General features: G+C 42.1%; 1 protein-coding gene across 9 annotated transcripts in view; it reads right to left on the bottom strand.

Moving 5' to 3' along the window:
- Positions 1-12,505, bottom strand: part of myo9aa (myosin IXAa) — a 150,001-nt gene that overhangs the window by 9,635 nt on the left and 127,861 nt on the right. For 8 of the 9 annotated variants that reach the window (XM_051936565.1, XM_051936589.1, XM_051936553.1 and 5 more), the window contains 10 exons: positions 10,518-10,640; positions 8,503-8,652; positions 7,309-7,619; positions 4,352-5,995; positions 3,581-3,683; positions 3,156-3,365; positions 1,685-1,782; positions 1,459-1,589; positions 1,162-1,373; positions 932-1,048 (listed from right to left, as the gene is read on the bottom strand). In XM_051936565.1, coding sequence (XP_051792525.1) covers positions 932-1,048; positions 1,162-1,373; positions 1,459-1,589; positions 1,685-1,782; positions 3,156-3,365; positions 3,581-3,683; positions 4,352-5,995; positions 7,309-7,619; positions 8,503-8,652; positions 10,518-10,640 — 3,099 coding nt within the window. The remainder of the gene's footprint in view (positions 1-931; positions 1,049-1,161; positions 1,374-1,458; positions 1,590-1,684; positions 1,783-3,155; positions 3,366-3,580; positions 3,684-4,351; positions 5,996-7,308; positions 7,620-8,502; positions 8,653-10,517; positions 10,641-12,505) is intronic. The other variant, XM_051936584.1, reaches the window with a different exon arrangement.

The following is a 12,505-nucleotide window of genomic DNA, read 5'->3' on the forward strand; positions in this document are numbered from 1 at the left end:
ATGATTCTATAACTCCTGATAGTTAGCCGTCTTCTAAACGCTGTTTCAGTGACTGGAGGTTTAAATGCAGCCACTGCTTCAGGAAGAAGACTCTCTCTGCAGCTGTTATTTACCACATGGCAGCTGAGAAAAGCTTCTTTCTGAGCGATCATGTCTGATGATGTTAACCCCAAATATAGAAACAACGAGCAAAAAAACAAAAACAAAATATAAACATGTATAAAATAATAGTTTAAAAAGGAATTTTTTTTGTTTTGTTTTGCGTCATTTGTCTCATTTTTTGTCGTTATTGCGTCTCATTTTTGTAATATTTGATCTGCTTTTTGTTGTTTTGTCTTCTTTGTTGATCATGCAGTAAAATCCTCTCTGGTTCAGTTCCAGGTGACTAAATGTTGTGTTCCTTTGTAGACACTCTGTGATCTGGAAGTTGTAATGAGGAAATGATAAACTGAGGATGAATGCTGATGAACTTCATTTTCTTTATAAATATCAGGTTGTTCATGATGTTTTCTCGAAAGATAATTCCTTTAATGTGAACATTTTCAGAATGAACTTTTTTTGCATAAAACAAAGGAACCATTAGGAGTTGTGGTTATTTATCGGTTATCATGCTGTGGTTTTACTGGTCCGGTTCACTGGAGATCAGACTGGGCTGAAAGTGGAACCTGGACTAAGATGAGTTTGAGTCTCCTGGTTTAGAGTTTACAGAAGCAGCTCTAGAAAGTAAATAAAACCAGCTGCTAAATCTGAATGGCCTACATTGAAAGCAGTGGGGGGGGGGGGCAAATCTTTAGCTAGATGGCTACTGGTTTGTAAAGCTTGGAGCATCTCATAAGAATCTTCACAGGTTTTATTTTACAAAACAGCATAAATGTGGATCTTCAGCATGTGGGACCTTCACAGAATGTCAGAATGATCCGTATTGACTCACTGCAAGCGCTGTGGAGTACGAGTTAAAGATGTTTAGACGGAATTCTTTCAGAGCCTTTTTAAACACGACGTCCACCATGGTGTCCTTCTTGCTGTCCTCCGTGTCCAAGTCGTTGATCTGAAGTATGACACCACAGCATGAGTGTGAACAACATGCAGCTTTTAGAATATCTGAGCAGAACTTTCCCTGCAGGCTAACTGATCTACTCATGTGATCCCGTCTGACTGCACCTTCTTCATGAGGAAGTCGTTCATGCTCCGGTAGTCGTTGGTGCAGGTGAGGATCTGCAGAGCGTCGTTCTGCCACTGAGCCGGTTCCAGAGCCACGCTGCTGATCTTAACGCTCCGCCGTCGCTTCACTTTGGGAGACGGTTCCTTCAGGTCTCTGAACCCTCGATCCAGGGTCAGATCAGGACTGCAGGGCGGCGACATGTTTTCCTGACCTGGAGGAGAATTCCCATCAGTGAAGCTTTGGAGGGACTGATAGTAGAAGTATTTGGGAATGATGTTTGTGCTGATGAACCTCACCGTCTCCCAGCAGAGGCCCGGTGTCTCCATAGTCTCCATCCAGGGAATCAGCTCCGCAGATCAGCTTCTCTCTGGACGTCTTCTTATCTCCGTACTTGGTCTTTCCCCAGAAACGCATCTTTCCACGAACCCTGGTTGATCAGCATTCAGAATGTTAACAGCTTTAACTTCTAAAAAAAATTGCCAAAACAACAAGACAAGAAGAAAAGGATGCTTGCAGACAAACCTTCCATCTTGGGAGTTCTTGCGCAGCGAGTCCACTTTGCCCAGATCTCCAGAAGACATGGCTTTGTGGATCTTCTTCTGCTCCTCAGAGCTTCCAGGCTGAAACAACATCATATCCGTCAACATGTTAAAGATTCAGCAAACCTCTCTGCTACTTCCATGAGCTGAGTACCGCTTCAAGCCAGTAGATGGCGCCATCACATCAGTGGTGCTGAATCACTACAGTCTACATTTACCAGAGCTCCTCCAAGCAGCACTAAAGGTCTTAACTTGTGGCATTAAAAAGCAAAAACACAACAAATAATACTTTAAAATGAGCATACAACATGTGACACAAATGAGGAAAAGACAGAGAGAGTTTGTTAGGTGAAGAAGAAAGTCAAAAGCGAATCATCCTTTTTCAAGGATTCCCAAGCTCTGATGAGTGACGAGCGCTACGCTAAGAGAGGAAATAAACCGAGTGACATGCAAACACTGAAGGACCAGGAACAAGCTGAGAAGAAAAATCACTGTTAGAGGAAGAGAAGAAAAATTCTGTTAGAAAAGCAACTATGTTAAAAAGCTCCACGTTTCAGGGGAAAACACACACACGCTGTGGTAGAAATTCAGATTTACTTTTACTGCTGGTTCCTGGATTTGTGTTTGTGACAGCCTTGAATTCTTGTTTTTAACCCTCATGTCGTCCTGTGGGTCCAAACTGACCCGTTTTAAAGTTTGAAAATGTAGAAAACAAAATTCATTTTCACAGTGAAACCTCTGATGTCACATTTTCAACATTTCAATCTATGAGAAATTTTTCAGTGGAAAAGAAATGTGAAGAATGTTTCTTAAGAACATTCACATAAAAAATCAACCAAAATCCAGTGAACTTTGCTGGATTTTGGTTGATTTTTGTGTGAATGTTCTTAAAGAAAATATTAGAAGTTGTACTGACATGTATGTAATCACTTTAGATATTTTTAGGATCTTTCTTGAAGTTTTTACTCATTTCTTGAAAATATTTACAAGAATTTTCTTGCCAAATTTGAGGGATTTTTCAGAAACAAAATTTTTAAGCAATTATTGGAATTCTCTTCCTGAAGGTTTTGTAAATTTTCAGAAATTTGAGGAATTTCTTTGCAGAATTTTTTGATTTTTTTCAGAAAAAGAAACTATTTTTTTAGTGCCCATAAATGAGGGCAACAGGAGGGTTAAAAGCTGATCTTACTCATAAAGTCGCTGCATATTCAGACAGACAGTTTGTAGATTATCACACAACAACATTCTGGCAGCTGTTTCAAAATGCCTTTAAAATATCTGCCTGTAAACTCCTTTGAAACGTCTCCCGCTCTTTAGGAAAAGCTACTGAACTCTGTGAGGAAACAGAAGTCTGTTGAAGCGGTGCTGCAGGCCTACGCTGCTCTGCCCAGTGGGTTAGAAAAGAGAAGCGACGCTACAAGGAGAGGCCACTGGGGGCTGGATGGCGCCGTTACCATGTCTGAGTCACTGAAACAGGACTCTCTTAAGCCCGCCTCCGTGGAGCTCTGCTTGGACAGGGGCAGGGTGTAATGCCGGGGGCTGACCGGGCCATCGCCGTCATCCTCGTCTGAATCGCCGCCCACCGAGAGGACGGGGGGGCGGGTGAGGAAGTCGGAGCGGGTCCGTGCCATTCTGGCTTTCTTTTTTTGGCCAACTCTGCCAACCTGGAGTTCACCAGAAGTGATAACAGCAGTTTAAAAGGAGCCTTCAATGACCTGCAGGAGAGCTTCAGTGCATTTTGCTCCTCGTGTCGGTGATGTGCTGAGAGATCTCCTGTCAGGGCTCATTAATTCACTCACAACACAAAACAACACTCCTGCAAATGTGCAAACACATGCTGAATGAAAAAAATCCAGAGAAAAACAAAGAGATTGCTTACATCCCGTCCTTTCAGCCCTTTAGAAGGCTTGTGGACCGGTGCTGGTCCTTCTCTGGGAGCAGCTGCAGCGGTTTTGTCTTTAGGCGCCGCTTCGTTGTCAAACCTGATGGAGAAAAAGAGGAAAACATGAACATAAGGAGCCACTGCTGCTCATGGAAAGGAATGAATTCAAACACAGCAGGTCCTCAGTTTAGTTCCCATCTGACCAACACTGTGAAAAGCATGTGGAGGTGCTTCTAAATGTCATTAAATCAGCAGGGATTTGGTCATAAACTGATGCTTTGCAGAGGATGATGATGATGATGATGGAGAAAGCTGAGGGACTGAAACAATGCTGCCCCAAATATTTCACTCAGGACCGTTTTCAGAGAAGAAGACAGAACCTAATCCAGGGTAGGTAGCGGCAGAGCTACTGTGTGGGGCTCAGAACATGCTGATTGGCTGAACTCAGGGAGGACAACAAGCCCCATGTTTTCTGCCCTGTAGATGCCCTGGTTGAGTAGGACCTCCACTGTTCTACTGTCTCTGTGCTGACAGAGCAGGAGTCACATCCACTGACTAGTATTTGTGAATGTTTTGGTCCCACTTGGTAACACTGCAGATGAAAATGTTGGATCCTAGATGGAAACAGAACGGCTGAACGGGCCAATGAGGGGCTTGTTCCTGCAAACGTCCCTTCCACTTCATTCCACGCTCCCCAAGTTCCTGCAATAGAAAACCGTCTACATGCAGGAAAAGCAAACAAATGCAGCATATTTATTCAACACTCACTTTGTAAACGTCACTTTGTCCTTTGGAGAGAAGAAGATGTTTGCTGGTTTGTCCGTCAGACTCACGGCGGTTCCTTGGGTACTCGGTGGTTTCTTGGCAGCTGCTCTCGCTCTGGTTCCGTCTCTGGACTCCAGGGTGAGTTTGGGCGCCCATCCTTCAGCAGCAGGCCTCATGTCTTTACGTCTTTCTCTGGGAGCAGAAGCAGGTGGAGGAGGCAGCTGGGGACGGGGGGCGTCTGAACCCGACTCTGACTGGGTTCTGGTGTGAGGAACCAAACCTCCTGCTCTCTCAATCAGCAGGGAGCTGGGTCTGATGGGTCTGCTGGAGGTCCCACCGAGGTCCCGGCCGCTCTGCCGACTCTGCTGGATCCTGTGCAGCGCCTCTCCTTTCTGCTTCTCAAACATCTCCCTCTCGTACTGAGCGAAGAAAAGCCGCTGCCGCTCCAGAACCTCCTTCTGCTGTCGGATCTGCTCCATCATCTCCTTCTCGTTCTGCTGACGCTGGTTCCGCTGCCTCTCCTCCTTCTCCTCGTTCAGTCGGACCAGTTTCTCTATGACGGTCTGGTCACCCGGAGGGACGGGGGCCGGAGCAGCAGCTGCTTCTGGTTTTTGTTTTGAAGGCGTCGAATCCCCCGTCTGGGCTGCAGAATCTCGAACCTCCACTGGGGGACGGATGGCGCCGCTCAGCTCTTCGCTTAGTGGTGTTTCCTTCTGCATGCTGATGACCACCACCACCGGCCGCCGTGCAGACTCCCGTCTCTCTTTGACAGGCTTGGTGATGGTGGTAGATGTGGCGGCCTCTTTGTTCTGTGGAGCTTCAGCAGGAGGATGGGAAACCACGGCGCTGCCCTCACTAGCAGGGACGTAGAAGGTTGGGAGGTAGTTCTCGATCTTGGGCGGATGTGTGGAGGCTGTTGGCTCCGTTCTGCTCGGACCATCACAAACCTCTGTCTTCTGTGGTTCTGCTGGCTTCGGGCTCGCTGAAACCACCTCCACGCCGGGCTCAGGTACCGGAGTGACCGGGGGAACGGGGGAGCAGGGGTCCTCGCTGTCTGTGACCTCCTCTGTAGCCTTGGGCGGCTCCTCGTCCATCATGAGAAGCTCGAAGCTGCCTTTGGAGCTCTGGCTGTCGGGGGTTCCTTGTGGAGAACGAACAGGTGGGCTCGCGGGGGGAACCAGCTCAACGGACCAGCGCCGGTGTTCCTCAGAGGGGGAAGAAGCTCCGCCGCTGTTGGCCCGAACCTTGAGGAGCTCCAGGCTGAACTTGGCCTGCTCCAGCTCTCTCATTCGCCGGCTCTCCCTCTTGGCCCGGGTGGTTTTCTGGCTCGGCTCGTCCACGGTTCTGGATCTGTCTCGGACCACCACAGAGGAAGCTGGGACTGACTGTGCTTCAGGCGGCGCTTTGGTTCTGGCATCTTCTGCTTCTCCGTCCTCCTTGACTTCGTCCTTCTGGCTGCTGAGGTTCTGGAAGTTTCTTTCTCGCTGCTCGTACGAACGATCTTCCCAAGTACTGAGGTCCAGCCCCATGATCTTCTCAGGCGAGTCCTCCTCTGGGGACAGCTTCACCTGGCCATTCTGCAGCTGAAGCAGCTTCTCCTCCTGCTCCTGTTTCTCCCTCAGTCTTTGTTCTCTCAGGTTCTTGAAGCTGCAAATCAAACAGATTGTTAGCTGAAGCTTCCTTCTACACACACGACTCAGTAAAAGTTACTCCTGACTAACTTTAACCACCTGAAGTGTTCACCAGAGTCAGACTCTTGCTCTCAGCCGCTCAGCTGATCGTAGAGCTGCTTTGGGTTGGATTGTTTGCGTAATGGTATGCTCCTACCAACCACAGTCTGTTTGCACACTGAACAATGCCCGAGTACACTGCAGGAGCTGTGTGCAAAGATTAATCGGGTTTTTCACCAGCTTTAGGAAAACCGTGCAGTCAACTACCCTTAGAAGCTATTTCCAGAGCAGTGAGCCCTAATAAGCAAGTTCAAATACCTGTTCTTTCTTTTTAAAATCATTTAAACACTGCAAAAACTCAAAATCTTACCAAGTCTATTTGTTTTATGTTTAGTCTAAATGTCTCATCCCACTTGATTTAAGGTAAATTCACTTAAGAGACATTTCAGCAGATGGAGGGACAGTGCATCTTAAATATCTTGTTAAGTCAAACAATCTGAAATCATCTTGTTTTGAGTTGAATTTTACAAGAAAACTCAAAATAAGTTGAACCCTTGTGTCGTCCTGCAGGTCAAACTGACCCGTTTTAAAGTTTGAAAATGTGGAGAAAAATCTTTGAACATTTTTTGGTGAAAAAAAAGAAATGTTAAAAATATTTCTTAAAGAACTTTCACATAAAAATCAACCAGAATCCAGCAAAATTCACTGGATTTTGGTTGATTTTTTTATGTGAATGTTCTTAAAGAAAATATCAGAAGTTTGACTGATATATGTGGAATCTCGTTAGATATTTTTAGGATTTTTTGAAAATATTTACAAGAAAATTCGAAGGTTTTGCAAATTTTCAGAAATTTGGGGAATTTTTTGCTGATTTTTTGGATTTTTTCAGACAAGGAAACAATATTTTTTGGTGCTTGTAAATGAGGACAACAGGAGGGTTAAAGCATCTCAAATTAGGAGGTTACATGAAAGCAAAACTCTATTTTTGAGTGAAAAGTTTTTTGTTTTCAGCATGTCTGGCTTATTTTAAGACACCTCAGCTTGACAATCCTGGTAAAAAAAAAAAAAGCTTAAAATAAGTTTTCCAGCTAATTTTGAGATTTCAATATTTTAAATATCACATCTTATTTCAAGAAATCTTACCAAGTCATTTTTCACTTCTTCTATTGGCAGATATTTTCACTTATTTCAAGGTAAAAGTTCCTTGAAACCAGTTTATTTTGTTTTGTTTTGAGAGGAGCATGTTTTCCAGTGTGCTCCAGTGTCCAGGTGTGTGTCAGTGTGCTTTACCTGCTCCTGGTGAGGTAGCCTCTGCTCAGGGCCTGCAGTCGTACCACGGCGCCGTACAGATGCAGGTATTGCTCTCTGGCTCGGTGACAGCGCCAGGCCGTCTGGATGAGCAGAGCTGCCGTACAGCGGCGGCAGATCCACAGCCTCCAGGCCCTCTGCAGCACCACAGCAGCTTCCCTCCACAGCCTGAACCTCTGACGCTCCCTGAAGCCCCTCCAGTGGCTCTGCAGACACAACGCCGCCCCCTCCTGGACGCCGGAGTCATCGTCCTCATCGTCCTCCTCTATGGACTGGTAGGAACGCCACCATTTCTGTGGAGAGGACAAGAACACAGCATCACGGTTAAATCACTACTTCTATCCATGTTCAGAAACTCTGCTGAACAGTTTAACTCAAAGGACAGTTCCGGTGTTTTTAGACGGGAATGGGAGATAAATTAAACCCCAGTTAGACTGAGCACGTCCACCAAGTGAACAACAAATTGGCTTTAACTGTAGAGGAATCAGGATAAACTACATTTAGGAACTAAAACTGAGAATCAAATATTCTGGATACAAATGGATGAATTTCAATCATTTCATTTTGCAGATTTAGAACTAAACTGTTCTGGAACTGGGCTGGATGCATTAAACCAACAAAACAATATTATCACCTATATCTGAGTAATATCGCATATGTAAGACAATAAAATGCAATAACACCAGTTTCATCATAAATCGTAAACCACAGAACTCTTCTTAAGTAAAACTTGTTTGGATTCAATGATTTAAACAACAGAATTGTGCAAAACAAGCATCTGATATCATCATATAGTTATTTAGGGATGTCATCAACAATAACCACAATATATTTAGTAAATAAAATATTGATATCATGTTAATAATACACATGTGGTTGACACTCCAACAGAGGAACACCATAAAGTACAGCCAGAACCACAGACCCTCTCTCCACTTAGATTTTTATTGTAACTATCATTCATTTGCCATAAAAAGGGACAAAACATGCAATAAACAACCATGACTTTGACTGACAGCGTTATTATTATTATTAAGTTAAATTATTTTGTGATATCGCGGCAGTCAGGACTGTGAATACTGGAAGTTAGAGAAGATTCCAAAGTAAAATTCCCACATAAGGAAAAGGAATTAGCTGTAGGTAAAAGCAGCGATGATAAACAGCACAGATCTGTACCTGGATGCAGGTCGCCGCCTCCCTCATCCGCACAAACTGCTTCCTCTCCAGTCGAGCTCTGAAGCGGCGCTGCAGCGTGACGATGAGTCGGAGGACTTCCCTGTGGAGCAACGCCTGCAGCCGCTGACGCTCGGCCTCCCGTAGAAACACCTGAGGGGAGGCACCGGCCTGAAGTCACGCTTACAGAGACATACGCTCACATTGTTAAAAAAAGAAGAAGTGACTCAGAGGAGAACACAGGAACCTCTGGCCTGACATGTGGACACAGGAATGTCAGGTATGATGTTCTAATTACAGACAGCCTGGACCCTCCATCAGACGGTGGACATACAGGACAGCGTCTGCATTACACGCTTTGTACTTTAGCTAATATGAGGTTATCCTTCCTCTGTGTTATTTATAGCTGCTGGCATTTAACGGTTTAATAAACTCACCTTAAAACTCTCCATTCTTCTGAGTAACTCACTCTGAGGTTTTGGATCCATCAACAATAAACAGCATCCTGTATAATCAGCCTCCATGTTTTCTTTTTAATAGAAAGAATTCCCTCATCCTACACTTTTGTGTTAGATCTGTGTTTACATTTCTGTCCCTAATATTCTCTGAACACTACGCCGTTTGTGGGTTTTTTTCTTCATTTTTCTGTGTAATCTAAAGTCCTGCACCTCTACAGAAACACAACAACTGTGGCTGGAAGTGGAGACAATTCAAAATCCTGTTTTGTGCCGCACAGCAAAGTTATAATGGCAACAGTTCTAATAAAAGCAAAATTAAAGTTACATTTATTGGATTTGTCTTAAAGAAATAATAAAAAAAAAGAATAAATCCCTTCTTAAAACCCACTTTTACAGACGTGCTTTTATGTCAGCTTTACGTTTTTTTAGTTTCAGTGTTTTATTCTGTATTCTGTCCTGTTTATTTTAGACGTCCTCTCTGGTTTTATTTTAATTTTAGCTGCCTGGTTCTGTGGTGTGATGTCATCTCTCTAATTCTTTAATTCTCTGACTTTTTGATTTTTAAGTCTAACTTTAACCCTCAAACTTATTCTTTAATTTTTAAAACTGCCTCGTTCCTTTGTTGTTATGAGTGCTAATTTAGCTAATTATTCATTTATTTTAACTGACTGCTCACTGTAAAAACTCAAAATCTTACCAAGTCTGTTTGTCTTATTTTTAGTCTAAATGTCTCATCCTGCTGGATTTAAGATAAATTCACTTAACAAGAGACATTTCAGCAGATGGAGGGACTTGTTTTAAGACAAAGCGTCTTAAATATCTTGTTAAATCAAACAATCTGGAAATTATCTTGTTTTGAGTTGAATTTTACAAAAAAATTCAAAATAAGTTGAACCCTCGGGTGGTCCTGCGAGTCAAATTGAGCCGTTTTAAAGTTTGAAAATGTGGAAAAAGAATATTTTCACAGTGAAAACTTCCACATTTTCAACATTTTTGGGAAATCTGTCAACAATTTTTAAAGGAAAAAAGAAATGTTAAAAAAATGTTTCTTTAAGAACATTCACAGAGAAATCAACCAAAATACAGCAAATTTTGCTGGATTTTGGTTGATTTTTTGTGAATGTTCTTAAAGAAAAAATTCAAAATTTTACTGATATATATATAGAATCACTTTGGATATTTTTAAGGTTTTTTAGGAAGCTTTTTTATTCATTTTTTGAAAATATTTACAATTTATAATTTTTAAATTTTTATTTTATTTGCTTTACATCAATATAACCCTTAGATCCCAAGTTTTCATAGTATATATTGACTTAAGTCTTCACTACTACAATAAATTGCTTAAAAGTGGAAAAAAGAACATGCCTTTCATTTCCACCAGCAGGTTTTGGGGTTGTGAGGGTTAATGAACTCTGATGTTCTTCTTACTGAAGTGAAACGTTTTCCTGATTCCACGTCTCATATTTTCACGGATAAAGAGTCGGATTAAAAGCAGATGTCACTCCGTGTTTCACTGAATCTAAAACGGATTTATAAGAGGAGAACAGAGGAGATAAATACCATCGTCTTCCCCACTTGGAAGCCGTCGGGCTGCAGGTCCAGCTGGTCCAGACTCTGCTGGATTCCCTCTCTGGTGGCCCTGGTGCCTTCTGGGAGCAGCACACAGAAGTGATGCACAAAATCCTGTGGAGAAAGCAAGAAAAGATGTGCTTCTTATTTAACAGCTCTGTTTGTGTCACGTGCACAACATTTGTGTCCGGTAACGTGTCGAACAGAAGCTTTCCGTGTGAAGGCCTCCACACTGCAAAAACTCTAAATCTTACCAAGTCTGTTTGTCTTATTTTTAGTCTAAATGTCTCATCCCACTTGGTTTGAGATAAATTCACTGAACAAATGACATTTCAGCAGATGGAGGGACGTGTTTTAAGACAATACATCTTAAATATCTTGTTAAGTCAAACAATCTGGAAATTATCTAGTTTTAGCCCTCGTGTCGTTCTGCGGGTCAAATTTTAAAGTTTAAAATGTGGACAAAATCTATTTTTTTTTAACAGTGAAAACTTCCACATTTTCAAAATTCTTTGGGAAATTTTTGAACATTTTTTTGGGGAAAAAAGAAATGTAAAAAAAAAAAACGTTTGGGAAAAAATATCAACCAAAATCCAGCGAATTCTGAATTTTCCTAAAGAAAATATTAGAACTTTCACTGACATATATGTTATCATTTTAGATAGTTTCAGGATTTATTTTTTCTGGAAGACTCTTATTCATTTTTGGAAAATATTTACAGTTTTTAGATTAATTTTAAAAATGTTATTTCTTGCCAAATTTGAGAATTTTCTTTTTGAATTAAATTTTAAGGAAAACTTTTAAGGAATTTTCTTACTGTAGATTTTTTAAAAATAAATTTGGAGAATTTTTTTGCTGAATTTTTGGATTTTTGTCAGACAAGGAAACAGTATTTTTTGGTGCCTTAAATGAAGATAACAGGATGGCTAAGACACCTAAGCTTGACAATCCCAGCAAAATAAAGCTTAAAATAAGTTTTCCCAGCTAATTTTAGGATCTTATTTCAGATCTTATTTCAAGAAATCTCACCAAGGCATTTTCACTTGTTCTACTGGCAGATTGTTTCACTTATTTCAAGGGAAAAGTTCTTTGAAATAAGTTCTTTTTCCTTGTTTTTAGAGGGGTATTTTTCCCAGTGCAGGTTTTGTAGCCGTGCAGGATTAACTGGTCGGAGATTAACTTGAAATACAACTTTTGACAAGCAGCAGAAACTGGAGCAAACATCTGTAGCGTCTCTGGTACAGTCGAAAGAAGAAGAAAAAAAAAAAGCTGCCAAGGAACATGTGGTTTCAGGTAGAAGCCCAAGCTGGGGTTCAAACATCACGGCGTAAATATGCTGAACTCCCACTCTTCAAACTGAGGCTCATTGTCTGAATTCAATCCAATCTGGACCGCAGGGGGTGGACGGGGAAACAGACGGCGTGTTTACACAATTACAAGCATGGGGAGTGTTTGGGAGAGCCGAGGACAATGGAGAGACTCTGTTCTGAGCAGCACAGTGCTTCCAAGTGATTCCACGCTGAAGATATTTCTCATTAGTGCTAAATATGTTTGGAGGAATTTCTGCTAAATGAAGACGTCGGATGCTGAGATGACCTGAGTGAGCTCATCCAGATACTTGCGGTTACGTGTCTTTCTGTGCTCTGTTTGGTAAATCTCCTCTCAGAAAGGTCAATCCTCACATAAAACAACACACAGATGATCACTTTTAGATGAAATTTGTAATGCGTCTTTATTGTGTATTTTTCCAAACCATCACTGAACCAAACAGCTCTGAGATCTGGTGAATGTGTGAAACGTTCGTCTGACCCCCAGATTTTACACACAAAAAGAACGATGGATCTATCTGACCTGGTTTAATCAAACATGAACAAAATGCCCCTCTCAAAACAAGAAAAAAAGAACTTAATTCAAGGAACTTTTCCCTTGAAATAAGTGAAAAAAATCTGCCAATAGAACAAGTGAAAAATGGTTTGGTA

Source organism: Acanthochromis polyacanthus, chromosome 2 (assembly GCF_021347895.1).
Source record: "Acanthochromis polyacanthus isolate Apoly-LR-REF ecotype Palm Island chromosome 2, KAUST_Apoly_ChrSc, whole genome shotgun sequence".
NCBI lineage: Eukaryota > Metazoa > Chordata > Actinopteri > Pomacentridae > Acanthochromis > Acanthochromis polyacanthus.